This window comes from Panthera pardus, unplaced genomic scaffold (genome assembly GCF_024362965.1).
Source record: "Panthera pardus isolate Hobbes unplaced genomic scaffold, ASM2436296v1 HiC_scaffold_2, whole genome shotgun sequence".
Classification (NCBI taxonomy): Eukaryota; Metazoa; Chordata; class Mammalia; order Carnivora; family Felidae; genus Panthera; species Panthera pardus.
In genome coordinates, this window is record NW_026526765.1 from 131892497 (window position 1) to 131915531 (window position 23035).

Sequence of the window (23035 nt, forward strand, 5' to 3'; positions counted from 1 at the left end):
TATATCTTTTGACAAGTCACATTTTTTTAATTGTGTGAGAGAGAAATATTTTTGAGAGAGAGAAATAAACTGGACGTGACAGGGGGAGAGGCAGAGAGAGAGGGAGACACAGAATCTGAAGCTGGCTCCAGGCTCTGAGCTATCAGCACAGAGCATGACATGGGGCTCAAACTCACGGACTGCGAGATCATGACCGGAGCCAACGTCAGACGCTTAATTGACTGAGCCACCGAGCCGCCCATTGACAAGTCACATTTAATGCGGCACCAACTCCTTCATACACCCACTTCTTTTAATCTTAAGTCAAGTATTCACTGAGTGCCTACCACGTGCCAGCCACTGGACTAGACGCTGTCGAAACATTCTCTGTTCTCTTGGAGTTCACACACTAGTGTGGGGAATGGATGAGAAGAAAATAATAAGTGAACAACTCCTTTAATAAGAACTACAAAGAAGAGAGAGCATAAAATATGTCATAATGCCATATACTTGTTGACTTATAATGGATTTTAATTATGCTGCCAGTAATCCAAACAGCATTATCTTCAACAAGTGAAAAATCCTTTGTGGCAATCACAGAAACTTAGGTAGAATGAAATACAGCTACCAATTCACTCTAAGCACGACTATTGGTTTATTCCTGCAATACAAAGTGTGTGTGTGTGCGCGTGTGTGTGTGTGTGTGTGTGTGTGTGTGTGTGTTGGGAAGAGGTGGGAAGGGATGAGCAGCTAAGGGATGGGCAGCAGAAAAAAAGGAGAAAAGAAAGAAGGGAAAGTAAAAAGAGCTAAAATTCTTACATCAATTAACGTCATTTTGCTCAATCTTTCAGACTTCCTATTTTCTAGACTGGTACAACTGGCCTATCTGAGTAATTAGTGGCCATGTGAATACTAATACATAGACAAGACTTAAGTTTCCCATCATATATTTACCCCTTCCCTCTAGTTTAACTATTTAAAAATGTACTCTCTAGTGTTTGTTCTAGAACATATTTTTAAGATTTTATTTTTAGGATTAAAAGATACAACTCTTCCTCCACAATTACATGTTCATATATCCTTTTTCTTACATTTTCTCCCAGTTACCTACCACGTATGAAAGTAAAAGATTTAAAAGAGAAGCAATGAAATGGCCCAATATAAATACTTCCCTGACTCAGGGACCATTTTTGAAGTTGAAATTCTTGGGTCATTCCTTCCTGACTTAGATTAAATGCCTACATCTTATTTCTACCACTTCCAAAGTGCCAGGGGGGAAAAAATAAAGTAATCTTCTCTTAGAAAATCCTTCTTTCCAAGATTAGGGTGCTCTCAAAAGAGCTGCATGTGCTAAAATAAAGTCATCTTCCCCACCTCCGATCAACACTTCTCAATTATGAATGTGAACATACACTTGAAAATTCGCACCTGGACACAACCCTTACCTGCATCTCTTGACAAAAGGAAGCCAATGGCCCAAAGAGAATCTGACATTGCTCGTCAGCAGTGTAGGTCATCCCTGGCAACTTGGAAGGAACCATCACGGAATTGACACTCTGGGGATTTGTCTGTAGCAAGCAGCTACTGGCCTTTGACCTGGCAATACGCAGATATGTGTAAAATTTTGAATTTAATGTAAAAATTTGTTATAATTAGCATAGCAACAGGAAACATTTTTAGAATGTTAAAAATATGTTCTTACTTTTATTTATAAGTTCTTCTACTGAATACTCATAGAAATCACTCCACATGTGAGAATCGTTTATGTACAACTATGTAAGATAATCCTAATAATAATAATATTGAACATGATGATTTTTGGTTTATTAAGGTCTTTCATATGGGTTGACTCAGCTAATCCACATAATACTGTGAGGTGGTTATGACTTTGCATATTTATAAGATTAAGAAGCTCAGACTCAGAGAGTAACCTGACCAAAAGTAATGCGTGAAGGTAAGAAATGAATTGTGTTCGAGGACTTAAAAGAATATACGGAAGGCATTGTCAAGTGAGTATTTGCACATATTTTTGTACTTGACATTGTAATACAACTTCCATTTATGAGATGACATTTAATTTTATCATGGTTCTGATTCTTGTGAAGGCAGCCATACAAAATCATACATGTTCCTTGGGAACATCGAAGGGTGACTGTTGCAGAGAGGTGGTATGTTCAATATTACATGTTCTATGTACTGGTCTCTACACTATCATGACTGAACGTACTGCATACATTTCACACCAGACTTATGGTAATGTAATAAACAGTATATTTTAGCGGATTTTAATATTCATTTAACAGAAAAAAATAGGCTTGCCAATTTAAACGGTATGGAAAAATGAATAAAATTTATCTGTATCGTGAATTTAACTAGCTCAATGTTCCTATATTTCTTAGTGAGACTTTTGGATACTTTAAGCATCTCTCACTCACTAACTGCTCTGTGTATCTCATACTGTTTCTGCTTGTTCATTTATTTACCAAAGAGATAATTAGAGAACAAGGGATTTAAAATGAAAATTTGAACAATACTAATATTTTTCACTTCTTTTTCCAACCAGACATAAACTGTTCCCTCTGTTGAAGGTGGGAAAGAAGAGAATGAGAACTATTATAATGGTGAAAATGATGTATTAATGAAAAAAATCCAGAGCTTAGAAGTATCATAATGGAAGAGTGGAGCTTTTGTTAAAGAGGTTCTTTGTGATAACAGATGTGCTGAGTGATGAACAATGAGAATATTTTCCACTGGGAAATTTCGAAGAGGTAAGGAATCACTGTGATAGATAATTTTCCAACCTTACAAATCATCTTGCTCGTTCTTTTATTAGAAAATGTGGACACTAAGAAGCAGATGGGTTAAATAATATGTTCCAATTCACACTCTCTGAGTCAGTGGAAGGGCCAGCATTAGAACTGAGTGCCTTGATCCCTAATCGGGTGTCCTTTCCACTCTACTGTGCCACCTTCCCTGGCTGGTAGAGGAAGCAGGCACATGTAAACATTGACAATGCAACAATAGTAAATGACCTCAGTACCTTAGAAATCTTTCCAAATCTTCCTTGCTACATCGGGACCATGAAACATCACCAAGATTTTGTCCTTTAATCCATTCACCAGACATGATATGAAGACCATCAGCACATGATGGGTGGTCATTGTCATGATTAATGCCCATGCTGATTCAGAATATAATTAAAATAAAAAATTACATTAGGTAAGTATATCTTAACGATTTATAAAGGCAATTAAATAACAGATAAATACTGAAACTAATGGGAGATAAATTAGTTTTAAAAATCAAAATAAAATTAGATATCAGATTGATTTTTTTTGAAATTTTGTTATCTAGATTAAAGATAAATATTTTTACTGAGGGAAACATATTTCCCAATGTATCTAGCAAATAACATGTTTAGTCACCTATTTTCAAAATGGTCTATAGATAAAATTTTCAGAGTTGTATGTACGAAACATATAGAAATAGAAAGTTTCTATTCAACCACATTAAATTCTTGTTCTTGCCTGGAGATCCTTTACTCATCGCTTTTAACAAATCTGAAACCACATTAAAACTATTATTTTCCCCATCTGCTTCATTAGACTTTCTTCTTCCATTCATCATTAAACACAAACTATCCCTGGGAAACCTTCACATTCCTGGCCATCTTTACTTCTTCTAGCGAATCTTGAATCTATTGCTTCAAGCTGAAACTCTTTAAAAAGCTGACTTACCTCCAAATGGGTGTACTAGAAGAATATTAAATTCAATATGTCTAGAAACTGCCCTCATTATTTTCTCTTTCAAGCCTTGATTTATTCCTGTACTGTCTCTTTTATGCATTCACTAGCCACCCAGTCTGCCAAATCAAGAATCTTCAGGTCTTTTATCCTTTCTCTCAGATCACCACCCAGGCTATTTTATTTTATTAAGTGTCAGAGGGCAAGTTCTGCCAGTGCTACTTCCTAAATATTTGTCTCAACTGTCACTTCCTTTCAATTCCTTTGTTACTATTACAAAGGATTATTAAGTATTTAGTCTCAATAATTATTATGTCATTATTGCGTTCTGTGCCTCTAATCTTTACCAACATTCTCCCTGTTTCTCCTCCTGCTGTGCCCCAGGGAAGTCTATTTAAAACACAATCTGCCTCCCCGTTACCTATAAGGCACTGTCAGCTCTTCAACATCGTACAAAGTCTCTTTATCTTCTTCCAGGTCCTTTATGGCATTTTCTTTTCAGCGAATGATTTCTAGTTTCCCCAACAGTATGTGGTTTCTTATTCTTTCACAATTAATTGTTATTTAGAATTTTTTGTGTGTCATGCACCATACAGAGGGGTTATAAGCCTGAATTAAATGATTCAATGATGTAGGTACTAGTATAATCCAAGTCTGCTGATGAGAATGAACTTTCCGAAGGTTATACAGTGAGAAGGTCAAAGTGGGGCTGTCTGAACTGAGCAGGCTGGCTCAGGAATCATGTGACTGACCATTACCTATTTGGCATCTGTGAATTCCATTCCCTCTCCTGCCCTGCCCAAAGTGCCTATGCTTCAATGTCTTCGCCTGGATAAATTCTACTTAATCTTCGAGATTACTGTCGATGACCTTCATGAGGTTTTCTTTCACTAACTTCATCTCACCTATGTGTACTCTCTGTCCTACCACAGGATTCTGTGAACCACACTGTTATCGCACTGGCAACAATGCATTATGCATTTTTACTTCTGGCTAATGCTGCAACTTCTTGAGGGTAGGAACTGGCTCATCTCTCTGAACTGCTGGCATACTGGAATCATATTCTATAAACCATACATAAACACTGAATCAAGTCACCACGGAGAATCGCTTCTGTTTCAGGAAAATCTTCATATAATCTCTACCGAATTCTCATAGTGAAGGTTAATACTGAAAAAATTGGAAGAGGAGAAATGTGTTTTTCTCCAGGCTGAGTCTGAAATGATGGCAGGATAGTCAAGTGTTCCCTTTAAAATCTAGATGATAAAATAGTCTTTCATAATAAAAATAGCGAATAACAAGAATATCTACACTATATTTAAAAATGCTATAAAAAGAATTATAGAGGCTGCTAAGGGAAATCACAACTAGACTACCTATGTTTTCTCAAATCAAAATAAAAAATATCAAGGCCAACTACTTTTTCATTGACATAAATTAAAATTTTGAATTAAAATTGTTATATTTAACATGTTTTTGGAAGGAGAAAATGATATGGACGGAATAAGTAATTTATGAGTTAAGAATAATGAGTTAAGAATTCACTCCATTTGCTAACTTAGAAGACTAATAAAACCGAAAATACCTTATTGAATATCATTTTCCATACTTCAGTGTCAGAAAAATTCAGCTCCATGTTGAACCATATTCTTCTTTCCTATTCTAATTAATGTCTTTAAATAGGTTCTGTATCAACACATATTAATAGGATGATGGACAGAGAATAGGAAGATAAATGTTTTTCATACTTTGACGATAGGGAGGAAAAGTAAGAGACGATGTGGAGTCATTATGGACCAATTTAATTGCCAGGAGGTAGGGTAAAAGATGTTGAAGTTGAAAGAGATTTGAGTTCTGTGTCTCCCTCCCCCTAATTCATGGGACTAGATACAAGTAAGTAATAATATTAAGAAATAAATGCTTTCTTTCAAAAAAAATTTTTTTTAATGTTTATTTATTTTTGAGACAGAGAGAGACAGAGCATGAATGGGGGAGGGTCAGAGAGAGGGAGACACAGAATCCAAAACAGGCTCCAGGCTCCGAACTGTCAGCGCAGAGCCCGACACTGGGCTTGCATTCATGGACTGCGAGATCATGACCTGATCCGAAGTCGGCCGCTTAACCGACTGAGCCATCCAGGCGCCCCGTTTTCTTAACTGATTGTTAGGAAAATCTTATGATGATGTAAAATGCCTGACCCAATGTCTAGAATATAGTAGCAACCCATAATTATTCTTTTTATTGGGACAATACATCCAAGATATCTTATTCTTCTAACTTGTCAAATAGCACAAAGAGATAAAAACATCATTATATGTAATTTGTTGTCTTTGTGAACTTTGGTGAAAGTTGTGGACTTTAAGGAAAACCAAGTAAAGAATAAGGGCAAGAATTTACTTTGCTTGGATGTTAACTAATTAAAATAAGAAACTACAAATAAAGCAGAATCTCACAAATTGCTTAAAACCACTTAATGCGTTTCTAACAGTACAGTCCTGAGGCAGCCCTTGCCAGGATCACTGTCTCACCTCCACCAGGGAGGGATTCTGGCCACAGCACACGTTGCCGGGTGACCCTGTTTTATCAACAGCCACTTGCCGCATGGAACACACTCAACTCTTCCATCTGTGGTGGTACCGTCTTGCAAAGCATACACAAATGCTATTATTCCTGAAAGGCAACTGGTCTTTTTCAGAAACAATAAAACTTCTTAAATAATGTGTCCATTTGAGAGAAGAGGTTTTGCTTCCAAGAGTTAGCAATTTGGACATTTTCCCAAAGTGGTGTAATGTGATTTTCCAAATTGGGAAGATTACAACCTCTCATCCAGATGATCCTTTTGGGATCTTGATTCTCATGTAAGAAATTAGCTACAGCCATGGAGAGATCTAGTGATTCAACCATTGTTTACCATTAGTTAAATTTTCCTAAAGCTGTTTAACTTGTAACAGAAAAGATTATCATTAAAGAAAAAAATTGGGACAGGGCCTTTTTTTTTTTTTAACCACATATCTGGAACTATCAGGAAACACTGCTTAGTTCCAATTCTACAGATTTGAAAGAAAACAAATAATTGTGAACCTTTGTACCAGTCACTGTAATAATCATTTCCAATGATGATATCACTTAATCCTCACAATATCTCCATTATGTGTCTATTATTATGACTATTCTGTAGATGCAGAAGGTGCTGAGGTTAATTGGGGAGATGGGACTCAGACCCAGGCAATCTGATGGTCAGAAAGCTCTCCAAACAACCAACTATAGTGCATCTCTTTCTGAATCAAAACTCTACATAAATGCATATAATCTTTTTTGTTTTATGAATAATTTTAAATGTCTCCTGTTAGCAGAAATGCACCTCTACGTATACAGTTCTAAAACCAAGTCGTGTGCAATGTATGGAGAACATTCTTGAAGTAAGACATTAGCAACACCTCTCCTCATACTTCTGCAACTGAGCTACATTTTAATAATCTCAGTTTAAATTCATTTTGACAAAGAGCCTAGGGCAAATAAACTCTCTACTAACATTGTACATGGTTGTCAAGTCAACTGAAAAAATATTTTTATCTTATAAAACTTCTCAACTTGTTTAAAAGTCACTGCCAGGAAGTTTTGTGATATCCTGCGGAAAGCTGGAGAAACATTTGGATTTTGAAGATGGTCCCTTTTGATGTTTAAAGAGTTAGAGAAGAGAACATTTATGAATTCACTCACATTTTTTGCATAATTTGGAAAGGGTCAGATTTGTAAACAGTAATTCTTTAGAAGACTAAATTTTTTGTGCTCAATATATTAAATATTTCACATGATGTATTATTTCCCACTAGAAGTTCTATATTATATAGAAAATTTTATTTGAAAAAAGAAACAAACTGTCCTAATGTCTAAGTGGAAGTATATTTCCACAAAATAACAATTTCCTACAATTCCGTGGCTACATGTTATTTGGAGTAACTTAGCGGCTGTGTGCTCATGGCGGGGGGGGGGGGGGGAGTACAAAGTATTTTTATTACATTTTATATTTTGAATAATTTTAATTATTTAACTGTCAGTTGTCACAAAACAGCAAAATATGTACTTCTATTGGAAGTCCAAAGACCGTGTAAAGGCAGACAGCAACAATGTCAAAAATGTTCTAAAAAGTAGAGGTACAAAAGCAGGGATTACTTTTGACCTTGCTGTGCATATGAGGCAGCTTCATCTAGCAAATGAACAAACACTTGGGAACGCAGTATTTGCTGCATGCTGTACTGAGCTGGGGTCATAAAAATGAGCAAGATTCAGTTCCTACCCTCAAGGAGTTTATTCTCTCCTGGGGTTAGGACACACTATCCTTGCCTTAGGAAGCTAACGCATGCCTGGACCCTGCTAGTTCTGTATTCCTTAAAGCTCTCCTACCCCTCCCTCCCTTTCCACAGCTAGTTATACCAATGAAGACCAGGGCTGATCCTCTTGAATTCTGGACTCTTATCATGTCTGCCTGACTGACCTTGTGCCCCTTAACTCTTTGCTTTATTAAACCATGCTTTAATGAATTTAGTTTGTTATGAATACATTAATACAAAAACCTAGTTTCCTAGGCAAAATATTTTAATATTCCTTGGCAACCAGCGACACTGAAAATGTGAATAATGAACTATGTGCATCAGAAACCTAGGGATGTTGGGGCACCTGGGTTGCTCAGTCGGTTGGGCATCCGACTTCGGCTCAGGTCATGATCTCACACGGTTCGTGGGTTCAAGCCCTGCGTCGGGCTCTGGGCTGACAGCTCAGAGCCTGGAGCCTCTTTTCGATTCTGTGTCTCCCTCTCTCTCTGCTCCTCCCCCATTCATGCTGTCTGTCTCTGTCTCAAAAATAAATAAAACATTTAAAAATTTAAAAAGAAACCTAGGGATGCTGATGTTGGGTTAATTAAAATGCAGAATCCTGTATCCTGCCTCAACTGATTGAACAAGACTATTTAGAGATAAGGCCTAAGAAACTTTATTTCAAGTCATTTTCTAGATGATTCTTACTCAAAATTCTAAAAAGTACTGAACTATATGACAAAAATCCAAGATTTTTATCTTATTTTTCAAATAATCTGTACACTGACTTCAATCTAATTTTCACGGGAACACTTAATTCCAGCCTATCATTTTGTATAATTCCCTCCTATCAGAATGCTTTCCCCAGATTGTCTATAATTACAAATGCAACCCCCATTTTAAGACCATCTCCCTGCATAAAAGACTCTTCAATAAATTCTAGCATATATTTCCCATGGTTCTTAACTTCTGTGGCTTTCAAATATACGGCATGTATACGTATCAGAACTACCTTCTATTTTTAGTGAATTTAGCACCATCTAGAATTTAAGTGTTTGAAGAACATATTTTAATTCCTTGATATATTTAGTTCAATACCTTATTAAATAAATGTCTACAGACCTAGCCACTGATACAGTATCAGAGAAGCAACTAAATATTCTGCAAATGTGACAGCAAGTTGAAACTAATATGACTTCTTACTGATTTAGGGAAACCGTAAGCCGGAAAGATCTGTAGGTGATCTGTTCGAGAAAAGCTGCTTGCCTGACTCTGGACCACACATTTGCCAAGATACATTAGAGAAATACAAACAGAAAGCCAATTCCTGTAAGACCACTCATTAGCTGGGTGATTTTTTCCCTCTTCCACCTACTCACTCTGACATCCAAACCTACGTTTGGAGAGAATCTGGGTGTGTGGGAATGCTGCCACATCTATACTGGCTAAAGTCCCATTATGATTATTAACTTGGACAAACTACTTATTACTCTAACTGGTATCATTGTCTAAATAAAGTATCAAATACAAAAGCTGTGTCAGTGGTCTATAAGGGTCTCCATAATATGTTCACTTCCTGCCAATCCAGTAAGAATTCTAAAGGATATGAAATCACTCCCTGAATGAACAGAGAGATGTGTGACCCATGGAAGCTGAAAATCTCCTTTGTACATTAAAGCATTCATAAAAATAAATATACCACTACTGATTATTATTATTATTCATTCACTCTGTATTATGTGTTAACCACTGTGCCATGCAATTAAAGCATGAACAATCCAACAGTGAACCTTGAAAGGCAAACTTATCCAAATTGTAGGGATGAAGAAAATTAGCACAGACACATTGACTTGCCTAAAGTTTATTCAGTGAGTACCTGGCACGACAAGAATTCCAGCCCCAGTCCCCTTCTCTAATAAGTTTTCCCTATCACCTGCCCACTGAGTAGTTTCTAACCTTAACCAAGGCACGTGTACCACAGGAAGATACTTGTGACTTTTGCTGTAGGGAATCCTAGAGGGTAGAATGTGGTTAAAGAGAACAACGTGGTTACATGTGGCCATTACCAATTTGAGTGGGTCAAAGAGTATTAATTAGAGAATAATTAAGTTTGAACATTTTAAGGAACAATGGATTTCTAGAGGTAAGAGTATATTTGTTTTTTGTCTACTATAGCAATCTGTTATTACTTCCTGTTTCCTGGTCTAACAGTCTTAGATTATGATGTAATGCCTTTATCTTCATTTCTCGTTTACTTTTTATTGTTTGCCTACTGTCCCTTTGGCATATATCCTCTTTCTCATAGTAGACATATTGATGCACATCAATGTTGAATGAAAAGCAAACATCTTATTCCCTTTCAAAAGGAACTCCTCTTGCAAATTAAGAGAGAGAGAGAGATCAGCCAAATTTATGTTTGACAGGATGCCTCCTGGGGCATATGCTAGCTTCTTATTGAATTAGAAGAATTTTAGATTAAATAATCCTATCACTAAACTGCTGGATTTGGCCCTTCCAAGTCTATGACTTCAGGACTTTTTTTTTTTTTTTGCTCAGTGAAGGCAACTGCATTCCTTGACCCAAACTAATTCGTCTCTTCTACTTCTTGAACTCAACTATCCTCTACTGTAAAGCTCAAGATGACTGACCAAGAGATGAGTATTGGTACAACAAATGCTTACACATTCAAACAAATATTCAAGTGCCTATAATGCACAATGCACTCAACTTTGTGCTGTGGGAGAAAAAAAAATGTATTACACAGTAATCCTATTTTCATAGAGACTGCTGTTCAGTAGGGTATGTGTGTAGGGGGTATAAATATCAGTACAAATCAGTATATATTAGAAATTAAGGGATATTTACAATAAACAGTGCAAGGAAATTAAAAAATATATTTCCAAAAAGTGATAGCACTTGTCTTGACCATTAATGGATAAAGAAAATTGGAAAATCTACACATCAGTAGGACTGGGAGTTGAAATAAGAAAAAAACATTAGTAAAGACAAAGTTTGAACATTATGGATCATTTGCCTTCATGAGATGGAGAAGTGGACTATCATGTGAGAAAGGTAGAGGGGACCACTGTAAAAGTCAGGACTCCAAGGCTAAGTTCACTCATCAAGTAGGAAAGGACAATAAAGATTTCTGAACTAATGAGTGAGACACACCAGAAAGATAAAGTGCTAAGGCAAAAAGACCAGGGAAGCAGGTGTTGCAGTGGTCCAAGCCTGGGAAGAATAACAATAGAAATAATGGACAGATGGGAAAGCTCTTTCCCAAGAAAACCTAGTAAAATGTGGCAACTGCTTATGAGAGGAGTTAAGGGGAGAGAGGGTTAAAGATGTCTCAAATGAAGAACTGTCAGTGGTACTGATGCCAATAACAGAAAAGCGGATGTCTGAAGAAGTGGGTTTATAACCTGGTCCTACTGCTGGTTCTATTCCAGGCACAATTTTCAGCAGAGTGTGTAAGCAAACATCACTGATTTCAAAGGCTTGTTAGTTCACAAGACATCTGCATTCTTGGTACTCTGGCAAAACTTAAAACTTTAGCAGGTGCCCCACATATTTATTGCCTTCAAGGAGCTAACTTTGCATATTTATTGCCTCATTAGCCTCTTAGTACTGAAGAAACTCCTGAATTGCCAACTTAGTGGAAAAGCCATGCCTCTACGCCAAAGTTTAGAAATATATATTAGTCTTTTCGCCTGGTTCAACAAGTGAAACAAAAACCAAAACCACATAAGCATTTTCTGGCCATATCAAAAAATGTTCTATGTTTTTACAATGACATGATTTATAATTTCCCCTAACGTATGTAATTTTATCCACTCGACATCTCTACAAAGAAGCCAATCTAATTACCATGTGAAAGTCTTAATCAGTAAATAAGCTATTAATGTTTAAAGCAGTTTCTTTCAACTTATAAAAATACTGAACTCTGCTAGAGCTTTCTAATTTTCTTGGCACAGTTACAACTATAAGTTATCACAAATGTGCTAAAATCCAAATTACAAAATTGTGCCATATACCAGTTTCAAGACAAAGAATTTTGTCCACAACTTTATGCCCACTGTATTATTTCAAGAATATAACATACCTGAAATGGGCTTTTTCTACAATTGGGAAAAGAAAGTACTGAGCCATCAGATGCTAATGGGCAAAAAATAAGTATTATTTTATTAATGTAAAACAGTGACCATTTTCAAGTCTTTCTGATTATTTTTATTGGCTGCATATTTTTTAGGCAAGGGGCCTAACTTCAGCTAGTCAGAAAAAGGTGAGATGTTCAACCATTCTAGGAAGCAAAGAAACATGAATACAAATGAAATTAGAATTTAAAATGTGTTATACTCAAAGCTGGCAAAGGAGCTGAACCTCTATTCACCAGGAGTCTGCTAAATTTGGAAAACGATCGCCACATGGCCTCCAAAAATAGTGTACCACTTTATACTCCTCTCTGAAATGTATAACAATATCTATTTCCCCCACACATTCCAACGCTGTACACTCACTTACACTGTTAAAATATCATCTAACATTTATTCATTGAGCACATCTGAACGATGTTAGACAATGTTAAATACAATGTTAAATAACAAAGCAACAAAAAAGAACAAACAAAACAAAACAAGCCCCTGTACCGAGGGACCACACTTGAATTAGACATGCAGAGATCACATAATGATACATATAATGTAAACCTACAATTGTGAAAAAATTAGGAATGAAAACTACAGACAGTCTATAAGAACATAGGTCAAGGGACTTAACCTATCCATAGAATACTTTTCTGAAGAAATGATCTGAGAGAAGAATAAGCAAAAATAGGGAAGAAGGCAGGAAGAATTTTCCTGCCAAGGGAAGGGAGTGGTCCTTACAATGGGAGTAAACATGGATTCACCTGTACGGATTTATGTAACCTGACGGGTGAAAGTAGAATCGCTTTGTGGTCTGAAGTGTCATTCTATCAATAATGCTAAGTTTTTGTTTTTGTTTTTTAATAAAAGCCATGCATAGACCTCCATGAGCTGTGTGGTACCATTTTTTTTTAACAGGGCTTTCATCATTTCTTGTATTGATTTGTAAGAGCTCTTTTTATATTAAGGAAAACATCACTTTCTCAGATACATTGCAAATACTTTCACTGATTGCGATTTATCTTCTATTGTATTTTTTTCCTTTGCAAGGATACTTATTTCTTTTTTTTTTCAATATATGAAATTTATTGTCAAATTGGTTTCCATACAACACCCAGTGCTCATCCCAAAAGGTGCCCTCCTCAATACCCATCACCCACCCTCCCCTCCCTCCCACCCTGCATCAACCCTCAGTTTGTTCTCAGTTTTTAAGAGTCTCTTATGCTTTGGCTCTCTCCCACTCTAACCTCTTTTTTTTTTTTTTTCTTCCCCTCCCCCATGGACTTCTGTTAAGTTTCTCAGGATCCACATAAGAGTGAAACCATATGGCATCTGTGTTTCTCTGTATGGCTTATTTCACTTAGCATCACACTCTCCAGTTCCATCCACGTTGCTACAAAAGGCCATATTTCATTCTTTCTCATTGCCACGTAGTATTCCATTGTGAAGGATACTTATTTCGAGTTGTTAATTTTATGTGACTTTTCCTTAAATACTTCTAGATTTCATATCTAGAATTATACACATTCCCTACTAAAAGATGAAAAAATAAAAAAAGCCAACCAAAAAATGTCAATGTCCATAATCATTTTGATGTGTTATGATGTCATAAATATGGTACAGAATCAGATTCCTGTTATGTTTGTTATTGAATGATTCATTTCTTTCCACAGACCGTAGGTTCTGTGCTTACGTCCTTATTCAAGCACCAGCACAAACTGCTTTATCTACTATGTAATATATTAATATCTGATAGAATTCACCCTCTCCTCTCCTGTTAGTTTTTAACAACAAATATCTTATATTGACTTTTCCACATGGAGTCTATAACCAGTATGTCTAATTAAAAAAGAAAAAAAAAGGAAAGCAAATACTATTGGCATTTTGGGCAGGTCACATTAAATTTATATAGAGATAATTATCATTTTATAATATTCACTGTTCCTATCCCAAACCAGAAAATGTCTTTCCATTTACTTAAACCACTTTTATGACTCTCTGTGTGGATATAAATTCTTCTTTTTATAAGTCTTGTACATTCCTTTGTAAGTATTTGTTAGGTATTTTATCTTTTATATTTTTATTTTCTTTTGCTATATTCAATATAAATGGATTTTTCTTTCTTTATAGTGACCAAGTGGCTGCTGTTTATGTATTGAAAAGCAAAAATTGTTATATAATTTTGTAAGCCCCCCCCCCCAAATTCTCTTATTGTTCTAATAGAGTTTTTTTTTTTAGTAGGTTGTCTTGAGTTTTCCAATTATACAAATAATGTTCATTTTGGCATTTCTTTCTAGTTTTATTTTTGTTTTAATATTATGAAATATTTTCATGAAAACAAATATGTAAAATATATAATCTTTTTTTTCCTTGATGTTTATTTATCTGAGAGAGAGAGGGAGCATGCACACACACACACACACACACACACACACACACAAGTTGGGGAGGGGCAGAAAGAGAGAGAAAGAGAGAGAGAGGGAGAGTGAGAGGGAGAGAGAGAGAGAATCCCAAACAGTCTACATGCTTAGGGCAGAGCCTGATGTAGGGCTCGATCTCACAACTGTGAGATCATGACCGGAGCAAAAATCAAGAGTGAGACACTTAACTGACTGAGCCATCCAGGAGTTCCAGAAATTAAAAAAGCTTAACAATCAGATCAGTTCTAAGATCTGTGTCAGATGTCTCTATTAGGTCTTATGTTTCTGTCTTCCAAAGGGGGCACAGAGTATGTGCTGCTTTAGAAATAATTTCAACCCTAACGTCCTAAAGATAGTCTCATATATTTTCTCTTAAAAGCCTTGTCTGTGATATATCAGTCTTTATTTTATGCAGAATTGATTTTTAGAAATAATCTGAAGGCATTCAATTTCATTTTTATACATGCAGTAAGCCAAGTGCATTATCATATTTTTCCGAAAAGTCAACTTTCTATACTGATCTGCCAACACCTTGCTCACATATCAAGTTTTCCTCTAGGCGTGGACTTATTTATGACTCCAGATTTTGTTCTATCAGACCATATTTGTCCATATTTTCACAAATGTTTAAATGTCTTAGCTATTCTGGTTTCAAAATTGGTCTTGATTTCTGTTAGGGAAAGATTCTTACATTATTCTCCCTCTCATTCTCTTCTATCTTCGTCTTTTCCTTCTCCAAGAAAATTTTGGCTATTTTGACTATTTGTACTTATATACAAATGTTGAAAATATTTGCCAACATCCATATAGAAGCTGTGGTGGTCTATTTATTGGAATTTCCATGAATCTATAAATCATTTACAACAGAACTGACATCTGAAGAGAATAAATTTATCCACAAATGTGGTATATTTTCATTGACACAGGTTTCACTCAATAAATTTTAATAAGGGTATATAATTTCCTATCTTTTTTTAATTCATTCCTAAGTACTCTGTGTTTTCAATTGCTACAGTAAATAGTATCATTTTTTAATGACATTTTGTATTTTTGTGTTGACAGCTGGTTTTTTGTATATTTATCTTATATTTAATAATCTTACTACATTCATGAATTAATTCCATACTTTACTTCTACATAACATCATAATTTTATATAGGGAATCACATCATTTGCAAATTAAAATAGCTATCTTTTTTCCATTCCCATCTCTACAGCTTTTATTTATTTTTCTGCCAAGGTTCACTTGTTTGTGTCTCCAGTACATACACAGAAGCAGATGTGGTGAGATTCTTGTGATTTTCTTAATTTGTAGAAATTTTTCTAATATTTCACCATTAAGAATAATGTTTCCCATTGATTTTGGTGAATATACATCAGCAAGCTTTGTCTTAGTGTTTTTCTTTTTAATTGTGCATCTCTTGAAATAATATAGTTTCTACCTTTAAGCTATTAACATGGGCATTAAGATTCTTAAATGATAAATGACCTTTCCTATCCTGACATAAAGCCAACTTTATTCCCTTATATTACCTTTATTTGTTTACATAGTGCTGCTTTATTTTGAAAATGTTTTCTGGGGCACCTGGGTGGTTCAGTCGGTAAAGAAGCTGACCCTGACTCCTGAATTTGGCTCAGGTCATCATCTCAAGGTTTGTGGGTTCGAGTCCCACACTTGGTTCCATGCTGACAGGGTTGGAGTCTGCTTGGGATTCTCTCTCTCTCTCTCTCTCTCTCTCTGTCTCCATTGCTCTCTGCCCCTCTCTGACTTGTACTCTCTCTCTCTCTAAGTAAATAAACCAAAAAAAAAAAGGAAATTGTTTCATCATTCTCAGATAAGAAAGTACTACAACTTTCATTCCTCATAACTGTCCCTTATTGATTTTTATGTTACATTAATACTAGCTCAAATAATGAGTTGCAGGGTGTTCCTTTATTTTCTAGAAGAATTAGATTAATATTAGCATTATCTATTCATTGAACCTTTTTCTGTGTCTGAACTTGTGTTTTCTTTGGGATAATTCTAATGCGCTGATACAATTTTTTAAAATAGTTATAGAGCTTTATATCCTTCTATTATATTTTCTTAGAATTTTCCCATTTCATCTGTTTTTATCATGACAGTATTCAGTCTATTTTCTTAGTATCTTTTTAATACTTTCAGTATCTGTTATACTGCCTTTGCTAATTTCTAATACTGTTCAATTATGCCTTTTTTCTTAATCAATTTTATATTTGCCAATTTTATTCGTATTTTCAGAGATCTAATTTTGACTTCATTATTCACTTTCATTGCATTTTCCTATTTTATTAGTTTCTACTCTTTGTGGTTTCTTTCTTCTAATATCTCTTATTTTGTTGTTATGCTTCTAACCTCTTAATATGAAAATTTAGGTCATTAATTTCATCATTTAATTTTTATATATGTGTTTAAAGTTACTCATTTTCCTCTAATTGCTCCTTATCTGCAATGCTACAAACTTGCAAAATAGTATATTTGTTATTGCTCAAGTCTGAGAGTATTCTGGTTTTCCTAATGATTTCTTCTCTGATCAATGAGTTTTTCCAGAGTATGCTTATAAATTTCTATTATGTATTTATTAAGTTTGTTTTTGCTATTGGTTGTTTAACTTAATCGTATTGTGATAAGAAAAATTCATCTGTAAATTAATTTTAGGGAATTTGTTTAGACTTGAAGAATAAAATAATATATGGTCATTCTTTATAAGTATCTGTATTTTGAAAGAGTACTTATTCTTTATTACTCGGCTGCAGGTTTCATATCTGCCCAGTAGAACAACGTTTTTAGTTGTTCAAATCTTTTCTCTTCTATAGAGATCTTTCTATTCAGTTTCTATACAGAAAGCAGTGTTAAAACCTCCTACTATGATTGTGGCTATTTATCTGTTTTGTTAATGTTTCTATTTATGCTCTGAGGCTTTGTAATTAGAATATGTTAGATGCGGATAGATTTTTTTTTTCATTCCATGTCCTGAAGCAAACTACTTGCCGTAAGCCAGCTGGAAATACACATTGCCTTATAAGGGACTGTGAAGCTTTGACTTCCACTCCCCAGAGTGCATTCAACTCTGAGCAACTCCATCCAGTACCAAGATTAAGCACCCAGTGAATGAGAAATTCTAGCTCTTTTATATGGAAAGATGCCTTCTACCTCTAATATTTGGAGGTTTCTCCTTCTGGCTCTTTATCTTGGCTACTTATATAAAAAAAATTCTCCTTTTGGGATTTTTAAGCATTTAATATGGGGATAGGAGACCTCAATGTCTTTTCAAATTCCATTCAAGAAGAATCTTTTTTTTAATAAAATATCTTTTAATGTTTGTTTTTGAGAGACAGAGAGAGAGAGAGAGAGAGAGAGAACACGAGCAGGGGAGGGGTAGAGGGAGAGAGGGAGACAGAATCTGAAGCAGGCTCCAAGCTCTGAGGTGTCAGCACAGAGCCTGACATGGGACTCGAACCCATGAACCACAACATCGTGACCTGAGCCAAACTCAGTGCTTAACTGACTGAGCCACCCAGGCAACCCCCATTTAATACAAATCTTAATGTGATTCCTAATGTGAATTTTTAATGTGAAAAGAAATGCCAATATATTACTTAGATATAACAATGAAGTTCCTTAAGAAGAATATTATTTTTCATTTCTGTGAGACAATTAGTACATTTGTATATTCAGCTCTTCTGCAGAGCATAGGAAGTCATAGAGACTTCACTTTTAGAAATAACGAAAATCTTCATTTAACAAATACATTTTTGAGTACATACTACGTGCCAAGTATGAAAGTAGTATTCTTCTAGATGCTGAGAATACAATAGTGAACTAAGGAGTTAAGAATTCACTGTACACATACAAATAGATAGATAGATAGATAGATAGATAGATAGATAGATAAATGTGGTTGTGTCTACACTTTTAAGAAATATTAACAGAAAGGCCTCAATGAGAAGGTGGTACTTGAACAAATATCTAAAGAAGAAAGGCAAAGTCTTGAAGTAGGTGTTTTGAGTTTTAGAAAAGAGGCTGATGTATCTGGAGCCATGTTGGTAAGGAGGGGAATGGTAGGGAAGGAGGCTAGACCTGGTAGGGCCTACTGGGCCAGTGTAAGGGCTGGGGATTTTACTGGTGAGATAGGAAGCTACTGGAAGTCTATGCAAAAAAATTGGAGAATTTGCTTTGCTGTGAAGGAGTCTTCCTGGCTCTGAGTTGAAACAGGTTGTGAGTGACAAGGGCTGATAAAGCAAGATCATTTAGGAGGTTACTTTAATAATCCACATGAGAGATGATGGTGGTTTGGTCCAGAGTGGCAAGAGTAGAATTAGTGAGATGTAAAGAGAATGTGGATATGTTTTGAAGGCAGAGTCAAGAGCTGATGGATTGAATGTGGAGAGTGAGAAACGGAGAGAGCTCAAAGATAATTTCACTGTGTTTAGCTGAGCAACTAGAAGAATGGAGCTTCCAATTACTGTGACAGGAAGACCTCAGGGGAGAGCACTTTTGGGTTGCGGGGAGTCATTTCTGTATGTGCATGGAATAAAGGCTCACTCCATGTGGCCTTGGCTACATTTACTAGTCCACCACATTGTTTTTATAAAACTTTACCTGATTCCTTGTTAAAAGTTTCAGACAATATTTAAAAACATTCTAAACAATTTGTGCAGCAGCATCTTTCCTCTAACACATTTTCATTGACATTCTTTGCACAAGAATATTTTACTAAGAAAATTACTATATTAAAGCATACACTGATTTAATACATATATATTGAACGCTTGATATGTCCCAAACACTATCAAATGCATTAGGAATCCCATGACAACAAAAAACTGGCACAGTTCATTACCTCTTGGCGCTTACACCCTGTGACTAGATGAATGAATGGACATTTATAGAGATAGTGCCATGAAGTATTTAATGGAGAGACTGACCTACACAGAACACATGCTGTAGGAAATGATTACTGATATGCCCTATGAATTATGATCAGGATGAGAGAATTCGTGAAATGGGAGTATTCCAGGCAGAGGGGGTAACATGTGCCAATGCACTTCAGTGTGAAGGGGCATAACACATGAGAAACCCTAAAAACTCTAATGGGGCTGCAAGTGTGCTAACAATAAAAGGGTACATAGTATGAAGTATGGCTGAAGAGATAAGGTAGGAACAGATTACACAGGGCTAGCCCAGAAGCAATGTGAGTAAAGGTAAGGTAATTAGAAGTATCCTTCAGCATCTGGGGTGTAGCACAGTAATTAACAACATGAACTCTGGATTCGGATAGCTTGACTCTGGACATCCACTCAGGCACTTAATTGGCTGTGTGAGCTTTGGCAGTCATACTCTCTAAAATACATCTAATATGATTACCTTCCTTCTTCAGGTGAGAGCAGAAGTCTTTGGTCTCAATGAGCTAAGTCAGGGTAGTTCTGCTGTCCAAGAAATCTCCAGATTTAGCAAGGTTAGAAAAAAACTCACAGGATTATGTTACTAACAATTACCTTTAAAACGATTATTTCTCTGGTAATTTACATACTTTACAATCTCTAAGAGCTGGGCATAAATTTTAGTAAAAGCTTATCCAATATAAGACGTTACTTTACTTCAAGTTGGAAGGAGTGAATTATTTGTGGCCATAAAGAAAAAAAGGATATGATATGTATATACGGTATATATTTCTATTTTTTGTTATATAAATTATAAATGCATTATATATGATACATATTATATATTTATATTCTTGCTATAATGTCTATATGTATTATACTTAGCAAAACTATCTACAACACCGCTAAATATTTGTGTCAGGAAAACATGTATTATTGGCAGTGGATCATGTCACAGAATTTATGGCTAAAATATTTCATAAATATACAAGAACAGAGATATACAATTCAATTGCAGACCACCTTTCAGGCTAAAGAGAAAAATATTGGGCTCTCTACCAACTCAAACATGACCTCCATGCAGCACTAACTTAGAGTGTTATGTGGCAGGGTCACTCAGAGTGTGGTCCGTGCCCTGGCTGCCATTGGTGAACTCCTTTTTACCGATCTGTACCTAGATAAGCAGCTGGCACTACAATATAAATTGGCTACAGCACTAAGCACACAGTTGAGTTCAATTGACTGTTTTTCTCTTTTTCTTTTCTTTTTCATTTCTTTTTTCTTTCTTTTCATTTCATTTCAGTTCATTTCTTTTTCATTTCAAGACTTTTTCAATGAAGCAAGCAATGTGCTCTATTCTGGCATAGCTCTTTACATCATCAGGGACCACATTTTGAACGGTAAGATAATTTATTGAGCAGTTAATGAACAATCAAATTTAATGGAGAGAACTTTACTACATACATTAAAATAAAGTCTAGGTGGCCTTCTAACAGTAAAAAAGAGTGAGGGAGAAGACTTGAGAGAGAGAAGAAAATATAAAACAAACAGACAAAAAGGTATTTTTTTAAATTTTAGAATGAGGTGTCATTTCTAACTACAAAAAGCTATAGAAGAAATAATTTAAAAAATAACATTTGACTACTAAGAACATTTTCGGTTCAAAAACATTAAAAAACAAGATTAAATTAATAGAACTAGAGAAATCTTAACAACATATGTGATAAAAAAAGAAAGCTTTTAATATCAAAAGAACTCCTGAAATATTAATCTCTACCAGCTTCAGTTTCCTCATCTGTAAAAAAGACAATAATCACAAAATATAGCTCCAGATTTTTATGAGATTGGATTATAGAGGAGTACACAGTATTTAGTGCAATGCCTGCTAATAACAGAAGACATTATTATTTTTTTAGAAAGGCTTTAGCAATCTAAGTATGATATCTTAAGGCTTAAAAATAGTGTGCAATTGTGAAGTACAAAGTTACTGCAACAGGTTTGGGTGGTCCAAAACTCGAACATAGAAAAGACAGGTGTGGTTCTCGCCCAGGTCCTGGGAGGTAACCTATAAGCATCTGGCACATCCATCCATCCTCCCTCCCTTCCTTTTTATTTTTATTTTAGAGAGAAAGAGAGAGAGCAAAGTCGGGGAGAGGGGTAGAGGGAGAGAGAGGGAATCTTAAGCAGGCTCTACACTCAGCATGGAGCTTGACACAGGGCTCCATCACACGACCTGAGCTGAAATCAAGAGTCGAACATTCACTCGACTGAGCCAACCAGGAGCCCCTGTAATATCTCTTCTGATAAGAATATCTTTGTTTACCTGGGAACTCCAGGAAAGGTCAGATAGCTTATAACAATATGATTTGGGGGTAGGACATGACTAGCTGGACCTCTGGAAAGGATGGAGGTGGAAGATGTGCTTTGTAGGTGGTCAGCTGTGCCTCCATGACCAACATTACCACCCAGTAAAATCCCTGGATACCAAGGCTCAGGTTAGTTTCTAGGGTTGGGCAGTACTTTGTGCGTTTTCACACATTATTGTTTAGAGAATTAACACACAGTTAGTTCTGCACAACTCACCTGGGAGAAGACAACGTAAAGCTTCTGCCAGGTGTTCCCTAGACCCGGCCCAGATGCCTGCTCCTTTGCTGACTTTAATCCATATCCTGTTACTGTAATAAACTGTCAGTATGAGTAAAATAGCTTTACTGAGTTTTCTGAGTCCTTCTAACAAATCATTGAACCTGAGGGTGGTCTTGGGGACACTCCCCAAACACAGTAATCTAAGTACAATTTATATATCCATAATAAAGTCTGGCTGAAATAAAGTAAAATTTCTTACTTTAACAAATTGTTGTATATAAAATATAGTGTATATGTGTATACGTATGCACCCAACAAACTGTCAAATTCATGAACAACTTCCTAAGGTATTTTTTATTTATAAAAATAAAGTTTTAGGCTTTATGACAGTAAATTTATGAAGATCCCATTTGTATTTCATAAATATAAATACACTTAATACCAATAAAAATATTCTATGGTTGACATTTTTGGTTGTAAGAAAAAAAATCACATGCCTGACCTATTGTTTAGAAAGGAAAATAACTGTGAAAAGGAATCATAAAACATTGGAATAAATCATTTAATTCCTCTTTCTTGCTATGGACACTAATCTATACTTCTATATATAATTACATACAAGATTTTTTTAATTGGAAATTTCCTAAAGGAAAATTCGATACATTTTCACATTTAAGATTCATTCCCCTTTTGAAATAGTAAAAGAGGATTTTTGGTTCTCTTCAATTACTCAAATTCTCACCCTTAAGACTTGGCTTTTATTTCTTGGTGCCCCTTACTGACTTTTCTAGCCATACATGGAGTTTCTCTGGGAAATTCTAGAAACCAAATTCAGATAAAAAACATAAACACACTCATCCCAAATCAGTTTAGAAACATTTCATGTGTAATTATAAAGTCATTCTTGAATTGACAAGTTTGAATGGACACACTCTGCCACTCTAAAGTTG

At 35.5% G+C, this 23035-nt stretch overlaps 1 protein-coding gene across 5 annotated transcripts in view; it reads right to left on the bottom strand.

Annotated features, from left to right (window-relative positions):
- ADAMTS19 (ADAM metallopeptidase with thrombospondin type 1 motif 19) overlaps window positions 1-23035 on the bottom strand; it is a 237443-nt gene that overhangs the window by 101346 nt on the left and 113062 nt on the right. For 4 of the 5 annotated variants that reach the window (XM_019422109.2, XM_053907517.1, XM_019422110.2 and 1 more), the window contains 2 exons: window positions 3020-3160; window positions 1425-1575 (listed from right to left, as the gene is read on the bottom strand). In XM_019422109.2, the coding sequence (XP_019277654.1) occupies window positions 1425-1575; window positions 3020-3160 (292 nt within the window). The remainder of the gene's footprint in view (window positions 1-1424; window positions 1576-3019; window positions 3161-23035) is intronic. The other variant, XM_053907518.1, reaches the window with a different exon arrangement.